Source organism: Mastomys coucha, unplaced genomic scaffold (genome assembly GCF_008632895.1).
Source record: "Mastomys coucha isolate ucsf_1 unplaced genomic scaffold, UCSF_Mcou_1 pScaffold9, whole genome shotgun sequence".
NCBI lineage: Eukaryota > Metazoa > Chordata > Mammalia > Rodentia > Muridae > Mastomys > Mastomys coucha.
This window is the reverse complement of record NW_022196915.1, coordinates 53,521,647-53,533,583: the sequence shown is the minus strand read 5'-3', so window position 1 is coordinate 53,533,583 and position 11,937 is coordinate 53,521,647. Positions and strand designations below refer to the sequence as shown.

At 47.0% G+C, this 11,937-nt stretch overlaps 1 protein-coding gene across 2 annotated transcripts in view; it reads left to right on the top strand.

The window, feature by feature from the left end:
- Positions 1 to 11,937, top strand: part of Dpysl2 (dihydropyrimidinase like 2) — a 104,316-nt gene that overhangs the window by 64,380 nt on the left and 27,999 nt on the right. For both annotated transcript variants that reach the window (XM_031362662.1, XM_031362663.1), the window contains exon 4: positions 9,929 to 10,093. In XM_031362662.1, the coding sequence (XP_031218522.1) occupies positions 9,929 to 10,093 (165 nt within the window). The remainder of the gene's footprint in view (positions 1 to 9,928; positions 10,094 to 11,937) is intronic.

Here is an 11,937-nt window from a genome sequence, read left to right as displayed (position 1 = left end):
GTGTGTGTGTGCGTGTGTGTGCATGTGTGTGTGCATGTGTGTGTGTTGAGTGTGTGTTTATGAAGTGGTCTCTCATTGAACCTGGGATTCACTGTTTTAACTAGACAAGCTGGTCAGCAAGTTGCAGGGACGTGTCTGCTGCTGTACTGGGGTTACATCACATGCTTGCATTTTAGTGGGTGCTGGACTCCAGTCCTCATACTTGTACAGTAAGCATGTTGCTCACTTTGCCCATTGATCCAGCCATGTGGCTTGCCTTAGTCATAGTTCTGTTGCTGTGAAGAGACACCATGGCCAATGCGTCTTATAAAAGAAAGCATGAGGCAGGCGGATTTCTGAGTTTGAGGCCAGCCTGGACTACAGAGTGAGTTCCAGGACAGCCAGGGCTACACAGAGAAACCCTGTCTCGAAAAACAAACAAACAAATAAAAGAAAGCATTTAATTGAAGGCTTGCTTACACTGTCAGTGAGCTAGTCATTTGTCATCATGGTGGGGAGCATGGGAACAGGCAGACAGCCACAGGAGCTGTACCTGAGAGCTTACATCTGATCCAAAGCCATGAGGCAGCGAGAGAGGGCAAGGAAGGGGAAGGGAGGGAGCTCAAGTACTAACTGGGGATGGTGTGACTTTTGAAACCTTAAAGCCCATCCCTATGGTGACACTCCTTGTCCAACAGGCTACACCAATCCTTCCCAAACAGTTCCACCAACTACGGATCAAGCATTCAAATATATGAGCCAATTGGGGGCATTGCCATTTAAACTACCATGATTTGATAAAACTTTCAGATAGTACCCGAACCATCTTCAACCTTTGAGTGAATGAGCGCAAGCCACCAAGCCCTAGTGGAGAAGGTCACTCTGGACCCTTTCTTCCCATGCTTGGCCATGCCTGGTAGTTGAGTATAGAGGACCAGCTCCTCGGATCCTGACCTCCTGCTGTCTGCAGATGGCCTAAGGGCTCTTACCCCGCCCGCTCTGTGTCTTCTCTCACCCTCTCTGGATTTGCTTTTGATGAGTCATGGAATTACTGTTCATCATTTGGCTCATCATTCTTTAAGGGATTTGCATGTTATAAATGACCCTTTATTATACAGCCCACCGATTTCATTAGATTGGCCTTTGATCTATGTTACCAGGAGCATGGGTGAGCTGCACGGAGGAAATGGTATGAGGGACTGCCACTTGATAAGCTCTTATCACGATGTCCCCGAATCGATGTTCACCCACACAAGGGGGTATTTGCCTTATGACCCTGGGGCTCCATTTAGAGCTGTGTGCTTCAGTGAACCTGCATGTGCTTGGGAGGCCCACAGGGTGTGGGAATGGGCAACTGCTCTGCAGCACAGATGTCTGTGGCTGGAGGCTGGAAGAGGGTGGGCTGCTTCACACTCCCAGTTTGCATGGATTATCATTCTGTTGTATGATAACTCCCCGTGACCAAAGCAACTTATGGAAGAAGGAATTTGTTTTGGCTTACAGTTCAGAAACAGAGTGGCAGTGGGAAGGTGTGGCAGCAGGCTGCTGGGGCAAGAGGCAGAGAGAGAGAGAGAGAGAGAGAGAGAGAGACAGAGAGAGAGAGAGAGAGACAGAGAGAGAGACAGAGAGAGAGACAGAGACAGAGAGACAGAGACAGAGAGACAGAGGCAGAGAGAGACAGAGAGAGAGACAGAGGGAGAGAGAGAGAGAGAGAGAGAGAGAGAGAGAGAGAGAGAGAGAGAGAGAGAGAGAGAAAGAGAGAGAAGACATTTCCACCCTTCCATGCAGGAAGTAGAGAGAGTGTAGAAATGAGGTGAGACTAAGAACTGTCAAAGTGATCCACATCCCTCAGCTAGGCCATACCTCCTAGTTCCAAACCTCCCCAAGTGGTGACACCTACTAAGGACTAAGTGTACCTGGGCTTCTATGAGGCATTTCTCATTCAAATTACTATAGCAGATATGCAATGGGGCTTGCATGTCCCCCTGCTGTAATTGGAGGGTCATATATACTCACCCTGCCTGCCTACACTGAGTATCAACCAAGGGAAGGTACATGACATCACTTTGCGATGTGCTCAGATAGAAGGATGCTCATGAGTCCGTAGGATTGCTGTGAAATAAGTACAAGCTGAGGTGTCACACTGTAACAGGTTCATTGTCCCTTCCTCACTGTTGGTGACTGCTGAAGAGGACAGCGGGTGTTTCTTGAACCAGGTGGTGAGTGTGCATGCTTATCTGGGACAGGAGCAGAGGCTGGAGGTGCCTTTCTAAGCGCTTTAGCATCGGACATCACCAAGTTGTCAGTGTTGACCGTCTTTCTGCCTTTCTCCCAACTTCCATCTCTGGTTGGTCTCCTAGAGTCATTTTCCTGCAGCTTGGAAGGATTGGGCCACTTCCTCCCACCAGGCCCAACCCATGAGAAGGCATGAGTGGGGTGGACTTCAGAGGCCAGCAGCTCTGTGTATCTTGTGACAGGGAACTCTTGTGTGACAGAGACAATCACCAGTGTCTCCCATTTAAGGTGTTTATTGGGGGATGGGGTAGATTTTGCCTGATACTGAAGAGGGAGCCATCCCTCAGTTGCATTGTCTAGCAAGTGCTAGGACCAAGAAGGCTCTGAGGGAGACTGAAGGCAGATGAAGGTCAGGGGAGAGGAGAGGAGGTACAGAGTCCCAGGTAGCAGTGGGCCACCACTTTTCAGCTGTTCAGACCGCCTCTAAGTGTGTGTCAGAAATGGGAATGGAAGCCAGAGAATTGTGCAGACTTGGATGTGGGGTGAAGGGCGTGAGTCATCTTTCTGCACCATTTTTAAAAACTGCATGTGAAGGCTTGAGGGAGATGGCCTAGTGGGTGAAGTACTTGTCATGTGAAGAGTGTGGGTTGCCAGCATCCATGTAAATGTTAGGTAAGCATGGTGGCCCACCCTTAATCCCAGCACCTGGGATTAAGCTGGCTGGCTGGCTCTACTAGCCAAACTGGTGAGTTCTAGGTTCAGGTGGAAGAGCCTGCCTCAGTGAGGGGTGATTGAGCAAGACATCTCTGACCTCAACATGTGTGTACACAAGGATGCGCACTTACCAGTATACGCATGTGAACACACACTACCCCTACCACCATATAATACACAAATAAAAACTGCATTTGAGCCTACAACGATCTTTAAAAAAAAAAAAAAAAAAAGAAGGAAAAGAAAAGGTTAAAATTTCAGAGTCTTTGAGATACTGCAACTTCCAAAGGGATTTTATATGCAGGGTTTTCAAGTTGCCGTTTATTTCTTTGTGTCTTTAAGATTTTGTCCACATCCCTAAAGTATAAGTGTGGGGTAGCCATTTGCAGGTCCTAAAGAGGACTAAAGTGCTGACTCACGCTGCAGTGGCTGTCCTTGCAAGCAGCTGAGGGGACACAGAAGACCATGCTGCGTACACTTCTGCTCTACATGAAGCGGCAGGAATCAGATTAGTGGAAGGGATGGGGAGGACTGCTAATGCTCCTCCCCCCTTTTTTTTGTGGGGAGGTCTCTTAAAATTAGATGTAATGCTTTTTGTGTAGAAATGTGAATATTCTAAAAATATCGAGTTGTGCCCTTAACTGGGCGAGTTTTGTATTATATCTCAGTTAAGCTCCCCAAAAGAAGTAGGATCCTTTTGACAGTTTTTATAGAAATAGTATAGGCAATACCACAGGTCCAGCACCGTTTATCTGAAGTGCTTGGGACCGGAAGGGTTTCAAATTTCAGAGTAAGGTATTTAGATAATACATAATGAGTTATCTTAAAAATGGGGCCCAAGGTCTAAACATGAAATTCCTATGTAATGTTTATTATTGACCTTATATAGTGTCCAAGGGCATTCTTTTTTTTTTTTTTTGAGACACAGTTTCATGTATCCTGTATCCCAGGCTAGCTTCCCAGGCTGGCTTCCAACTTGCTTTGATCCATCAGCTTCCTCTGTGTCCTAAATGCTGGGTTTATGGACCTAGATTTTTTTTCAGTACTGGGGTATAAGCATGTTAGGAAATCTTTCTACCAGCCAAGCTCCCTCCCTGGCCCCTGAGAGCAATTCTGTACAATTCCTTAACATGCCTGCAATATGAGATCGGTGTGGAACTTTCCATACATGTCGTGATTATTTCAGACCCTGGAGCATTTGGATTTAGGGCTTTCAGAATTAAGAACTGACAACTTGTAGTCAGTTATTCTCTGGAAATCCTGGGATTTTCATTGAAAGTGGGTCCAGATTCAGGCCATGGTTCCAGAGCATACTCTTAGCTCGCCATTCGGCAGGTGACTGGGACTCTGGCAAAGCTGTGAGGAGGGAAGAAAAACCAGTATATGCAAGGCACTTCACAGATAATTTCCCCATGCCCCATATGTTCCCTCCTCCGCTCTCCCTGGAGGGGAGCTTTGTGCCTGTTTAGTAGACGAAGCCAGGAAATCCCAAAAAAACAACTGCAAGGAAGGCCACCAGAGGAAGCTGGCCCCCAAGTCTTGGGGTGCTTCGACCCTGATGTTCACCCCCTTGCCATTGCTGACTGCTGGTGGGTGGCTATGCCTTTCTAGGGCCAGCTAGTCCCGGAAGGTCATCCATCGTACAGATGATCTGTGAGTGATTCTTTCCGGATTGCATCTTCAGTAAGGACCCTCGCTCCCTCCGGAAGTGATCCTGACCTTCTGCCCTGTTCCCGAGGAGCAGCTCTTCCCTGGAGACCTTCCATGGAAGGAGAATGGTGGGAAAGCTCACGAAGGCCTTTCAGGGACACGTTTGCAAGTGTCATTAGCTTAGAGAAAACATGTTTGTCTCTCAAAAGTGCTGGGCATCACGTGGCTCCCTAATCAGAGACTGGCTTCAGATGTGAACGGAGGAGGTCCTAGCCTTGTAGCCAGGGAACCTGGTCGTGTTTTGAAGGTGGCGTTACCATTGTTTGATGAACAGGCCCCTCACAGGCCTGAGTGGGTGGAAGTGGAAGGAGAGGTAAATGGAAAAACAGTCTACACTCAGCCGGATTTGGAATGGCTGCTTATCAGAAACTCCCTTCCCCAGGTCACTGCCTGGACCCACGATCCCAGAATAGGGGAAAGGGGTGTGGCCTAGGATGGGTGTGTACACCTAAGGAACTTCTCATATTCCTTGAGGTTGGAGAAGCATGGCGTCACATTGTCTGAGTCCCTTTGTGGATCCTGTTACTGGTCTGAAGGTGTCCCTGACCACTGTCCCTACTGCCTTGTGGAAGGGTGAGTGGGGGCTGAGCCACAGTCCGCTCCTTGCTTGAGCTGCCCTGAGGAGCAAGCGCCCTGCACAGAGCACCTTACACAGGACTCTCAGCTTCCTTAGGTAGAGAAAGAAAGCAGACAGATCTCGTAAAAAGAAGTATGCTGCTGAAAGTAACGTTTTTCTCTCAAAAATATTAGAGGCCGGACCATGTAATTCAATTGTTCATAGAGGTCTTGCCTACCATGCGCAAGAAACAATTGATGTCCAGCACTGGGGTCGGAGGGATATGAATATGTGTGTGTTTAATGGTCAGGAACTTTTACCACCAAATCTTAAAACATACGATCTTAAAGGGTGTCCTGGGGGTTGGAGAGATGGCTCAGCAGTTAGCAAGCACTTGCTGCTCTTGTAGAGCACCTGGGTTTGATTCTCAGCACACACAAGATGACTCACAGCCACCTGTAATTCCAGTTCCAGGGGGGTCTGGTACTCTCTTTTGGCCTCTGTGGGCACAAGGCACGCACGTGGTGCACAGACGTCCATGGAAGGCAAAACATCATACACATAAGCTGAAAATAAGTCTTAAAGAAGGGTACCTCAGAGCAGCTCTGTTTCTTACTAACAGGATGAATGGAATAAAAAAAGAAGCATTCTAGGGACAGAGCTTAGTCTTTATTCTGTGAGCTGGGCAAATCAAAACATTCAGTGTGTAGGTGTAAATTATTTTATCCAATCCAATATTAAGATATTTAAAATAATCATCTTACTCCCAGGGATGAGCACTATTATCCCCAGACTAAGCACTGCTGTGTCCAGTGTCCTCTTGAGAAATGACTTGGCTTGTTGGTCCCTAAGGTAGGAGGTCTGCACGATGTCAGGCTTCCTGGGTGTGGGCCTGACGTGAAGTCTAGCTGATGGATGAGGCTTTCAAAATATTATCTACAGATACATACAGAGAGAGAAGCAAGCATGCATGCATGCCTACGGTACTAACAAAGCATTTATACAGGTCTGTACATATGTACATATGAATACATATGCATTTATGTAACATGCAGCTTTGTTCTTGATTTCATTTTGTGGTCCACCATTTTTTTTCCCCTTTCTTCTAGTCATCTATTTCTCTTGTTTCCGTTTGATGGGATCTTCTTGTATTTTAAGGTTTCATTGTTGTTCACTTGTATTTTTTTAGGCAGGGTGTCACTGTGTGTCTCTGGTTGACTTACTCACTATATAGCCCAGGCTAGCCTCAAACTATCCTCATCCTATCTTTAACGCCTACATGCTGGGATTACAGATTTGTCAGCCAGGACTAGCTTGGGTATCTTTTTTTTTTTAAAAAAATCACCATTATGCTTTTGGAAAAGAGATAGACTATAATTAAGGAAATAGAATAAAATACAATAGAAAAAAGATGTAATGAAAATGTACCAGATTGAGTTGGTTGATTTGAGGGAGGCTAGTGATGGTAATTGTGTAGATGTGATATTAACTTTACTTAAAATATTTCTATTTTAGCAAAGTCAGCTTTGAAGAAGGCAGTTTTCCTTTATGCCCCATGTTGCCGGTGGATGGAACATTCCTTGTCCAGCAGGGTGGGGCAGGAGGGTCTCCAGGCTTCATGGCAGCCCTCTGGGTTGCATGGGAAAGCTGACCCTGTTACCAGGAGAGCATAGTTGACTCATTGGATCCCAGGATTCTGCATCTGTGGATTTAGTTAATTCTGGGTTCAGCCAAACCACAAATAGAAAACGTTTGGAAAACACTTCTGGAAAGTTTCAAGATGCGAAAGTTGACATTGGTCTTAATGTTAGTACTAAGAGCAGGTCCACTCAGGTCTTAATGTTAGTACTAAGAGCAGGTCCACTCAGGTCTTAATGTTAGTACTAAGAGCAGGTCCACTCAGGTCTTAATGTTAGTGCTAAGAGCAGGTCCACTCAGGTCTTAATGTTAGTGCTAAGAGCAGGTCCACTCAGGTGGAGTGCTATGTGGCACTGCACCGGGTACTGCAAGCAAACAAGATAGAGAGGGTACAAGGCGTAGGGAGAGGGTCTGGAGTGGAGCCCAGGTGTAGCATGCTGGGATCCTGGGGTCAATTCCCAGCCTCCCTACAAAAGTATACAGATGGATGTAGAGGGATGCACATGCTATGCCAAAATGTATGCAAGGGCCTTGGGTATCTATGGATTTTGGTATCCTAGGGGTGTTAGAGAATGTTGCTCACAGATACTGAGGGTATACCTGAACCCCATTTACATTTTCAACTGAATAAAAAGTGAAGTTTGAGTGCCAAGGAATGATTTCACAGGGCATGCATTGAGCTTCTTCTGTATCTGGACACTGACCCTCCTCTGAGGAGCTTTCGATTGTATTGTGTGTGTGTGTGTCTGTGTGTCTGTCTATGTGTGTGCCTGTGTGTGTCTATGTGTGTGCCTGTGTGTGTGTCTGTGTGCCTGTGTGTGTCTGGGTGTGCCTGAGTGTGTCTGTGTGCCTGTGTGTGCCTGTGTGTGTCTGTGTGACTGGGTGTGTGTTGCTCAGAACTTTTTGCAGATGGTAGTGAGACCCAAGATGGTGAGAGCCTCATGAGCTTGGTGGGGATGTGGTGCCAGGTAAAGAGCCAAGGGCATGGATATGAGTGAGGGGCACTGCCTGAGCAAGGATCGAGGGGTGGGCAGGAACGGGGTGAGTCAAAGAAGTAAGACCATGCTGGGGACAGAGAGTAGGAAGGACACTGGAGACATCTGCCAGGGTCGCATCTAGCTGGGCTCAGGGGAGGTGCTTGAGTCTGCCCTTCCTGGCAGATGTGCCAGGTGCTGCAGCTGCAGATCAAGGGTCTTACATGGTCTGTGTGGCCGCCTGGGAGCAGGGGTTGGAGGAGAGTGAGAGGTGAGGCCAGCTATAGCCACAGACAGTCTAGAGTGTTTGCTGCTAACAAAGTGATGTTTTTGTAGTTGGGGCGGAATAGGGAACATAGATTAGGGAGGAAAATTGGAATTGTCTTGACAGAGTTTCTTTCTAGCGAAGCATTTTACTAAAGCTGTTATCAGCTGACACCATGTTCTAGATACTAGGTAGCTGTGGATCCCTTTCATTGCGTAGATGGCTCTTTATGCCTGTGCCTGAGAAGATCCCAGTGAGTGAACAGTGCGAAAAGAACTCTCTCAAAAGAACTTAGAAGCATGGTTTTTTTTTGTTTTGTTTTGTTTTTTTGTTTTTGTTTTTTGTTTTTCGTGACAAGGTTCTCTGTGTAGCTCTGGCTGTCCTGGAACTCACTCTGTAGACCAGGCTGGCCTCAAACTCAGAAATCTGCCTGCCTCTGCCGCTCAAGTGCTGGGATTAAAGGCGTGTGCCACCACTGCCCAACTAGAAGCATGTTTTAAAACACATTTATTTTCATTGCCATCTAGTAATGATGTGGACTTATAGGGTGCAGTGTGACATTTAATACATGTATGTAATTGATAATGATCAGGCAAGGGTAACTGCTGTACCTCATGATTGTATCTCTGATGTGTATGAAGTCAAGTTAAACTGATTACAACTTAGTTGCATCTGCAAGTTTTGATTCTGAGTGTAGGAAATCGAATGTTTCATTTTGGAGGAAAAGCTCCTGGCTTTAGATGACCAGAGCCCTGAGCTCTTTTTCCTTATTATTGAATGAATTTGATTGAGTCTTGGACAACTAATTTTAGTGCTTTCCTCTGTGTGTGTGTGCATGCGCGCGGTGTGTGTACGTACATGCCTGCAGAAGATAGGTGACAGTAGTTCAGCAAAACCTCATGTCATCAAGGAAGCCGGGCAAGAACCCTCCAGGGAACCTCTGAGAGATAATAGCATGTGCAAAGGCCCTGGGGTAGAGGAACTAGCCTGATGTAATGACTGACAGATGGCCTGCAGATAGAGGACAAGGCAGAGACTGCACAGGGTCATGTTGTGGAGGTCAGCCAGGATCTCACAGAGCTTGTTGGGGACTTTAGTCGGTATCTGCAATGTGGGAGGAAGGCACTGGAGGATTTAGATTGAGGGGCAATGGAAGGTTGATAGACTTCCTGTCTATGTGTGATCTTCATCACAGAGTCTGAAGGAAATACAATCCCCTTTAGGGCGGCAGAGTAATGTACCCAAGGGCACCTGCGCGTGACCGCTGGAGCCCGGGAACAAACTGTACAGCCTGAGTTCATGGTCGTTTGCTCAAAGTATCAGCCTGCCTTAGTAATAATATTACAGCAAGCTCAGCTTCAAAATGCTTTGAATCCTTAAGATGAAAGATTGTCCTTCAATTATGGAGTGGAATTACACAGGAGAAACCTGAGTGGCCAGGAATGATTGGGTCTGCTGGGTGTTTTAGAAAGGCCTATCGTTCATGGCTCCACTCACCAAGGCCCTGCTGTCTACTGGGGCGTCTCCCAGCAGCTAGCAGCACAAAGAAGGGTTTGGCTCCTCTAGCTGGCCCTCTGACACTGCCGTTGTCCATAAGGACTCGTTGTCCTCGGAATGTGCCCCAGGTCTCAGATAAATCGGATCTGAGTAGTTCATGCGTGGTTTCACTTGCTGGCTGTCCAGTGCCAAGTTTGTCCCTGTTGGGTACTCAGTTGGTTTAAGTGCATTCCTAGACATTGTTGGAGAGATCCCTGTCTCCAGTGGGAACCCAGGGGGCTCAGTTCAGGGTTCAAGTGGGTGAGCACCTGCTCGTGAGTTTCTTACGATGATGGATGGCAAATGTCTGTTTCCTCCTAGTTGACCATGTCGTTCCTGAACCTGGAACAAGCCTCTTGGCTGCCTTTGATCAGTGGAGGGAGTGGGCCGACAGCAAGTCCTGCTGTGACTATTCGCTGCATGTGGACATCACTGAGTGGCACAAGGGCATCCAGGAGGAAATGGAAGCTCTGGTGAAGGACCACGGTAGGTCATGGTTTGTTTTAACCCAAAGTCTTCCTCAAGCAAGCGGGTGGGTGGGCACTTGGGACTTCAGCTCATACTGATTGTGGGGGCCTTAGCCCAGCATGGGGAGCATAAACCTTTATGGGAGGTTATTTGTGGCTTTCCTCTGGGGTGGCTTCTTGGTTAACAGCTTCCTAGAGATCACTGGCTTGAGGGACTGGTGTCAAGGAGTAATTGGTCCTCCAAAGCCCAGTGAAGCAGTAGGGTTTGTCTTTGGAGCTTTGAGGCAAACATATCACACAAACCTGGAAGAATGAGGCTAGCTCAGGAGGTGATGAGTTGTCAAACCTGAGACAACATGAAGAGCCTTGTCTGCTTCACAGAGTCCTAGGAATTGGGGTGAAGGGTTCACAGGGAGGTCAGAGGGGTCTTCATTTGACTTGGGGTGCTCCAGGACTCCTACCCACAGGAGTTTTGGGGGTGGGCTTAAGGAATAGAGCTGAACCACTGGTTTTCCTGCGCCCCCTTTAGTTTAGCTATGGATTAGATCCTAAGAATCACTCTTTGCTATTACCGTGTCTTGATTTGTGAGGAAGTTTTTATTAACTTTGTTCTTAGAGGTTCAGAGTCAGAAAGGCTGTGAGTCAAAACACAAATCTCTAGGCATGGGAACAGATAGGGGTGACCTCCACGGAGGTGCTACAAAAGGCTCTAGAATGGGAAGCCAGCTTGTCACAGACTACCTGTGACCTTGGGCAATTCATGTAAACTTTGAATTCTAATATTTTGAAAATCTGTCCCATGCATATTGGACTAAGATGACTAACCTAACGTGGAAGACTTCCTAACATGGAAGTCACCTTCCTAACATGGAAGTCACCCTCCTAACATGGAAGTCACCTTCCTAACATGAAAGTCACCTTCCTAACATGGAAAACTTCCTAACATGGAAGTCACCTTCCTAACATGGTAAACTTCCTAACATGGAAGTCACCTTCCTAACATGGAAGTCACCCTCCTAACATGGAAGTCACCTTCCTAACATGGAAATCACCTTCCTAACATGGAAGTCACCCTCCTAACATGGAAGTCACCCTCCTAACATGGAAGTCACCCTCCTAACATGGAAGTCATCCTCCTAACATGGAAATCACCTTTCTAACATGGAAGTCACCTTCCTAACATGGAAGTCACCTTCCTAACATGGAAATCACCCTCCTAACATGGAAGTCACCCTCCTAACATGGAAAACTTCCTAACATGGAAGTCACCCTCCTAACATGGAAGTCACCTTTCTAACATGGAAGTCACCCTCCTAACATGGAAGTCACCCTCCTAACATGGAAGTCACCCTCCTAACATGGAAGTCACCCTCCTAACATGGAAGTCACCTTTCTAACATGGAAGTCACCTTCCTAACATGGAAGTCACCCTCCTAACATGGAAGTCACCTTCCTAACATGGAAGTCACCCTCCTAACATGGAAAACTTCCTAACATGGAAGTCACCTTCCTAACATGGAAGTCACCTTCCTAACATGGAAGTCACCCTCCTAACATGGAAGTCACCTTCCTAACATGGAAGTCACCCTCCTAACATGGAAGTCACCCTCCTAACATGGAAGTCACCCTCCTAACACCTTTGACCCCCCAAATTCTTACTTTTTTATTTGAAGCTCCAGGACCATTTTAACAGAGTTTAAAAGAAAAAACCCAATGGCAGGTACATTGCCTGGAGGAAGGAGAGAGAAAGATGAGAGAAAGAGAAAAGACCACGTTGTGTGAGTTAAGCTGGCATGAGGTCAGCCACATGACAGACAAGCAGCCAACGAGGCAGGGATGGGAGCTGGAGAAGCAGCAAAGGCC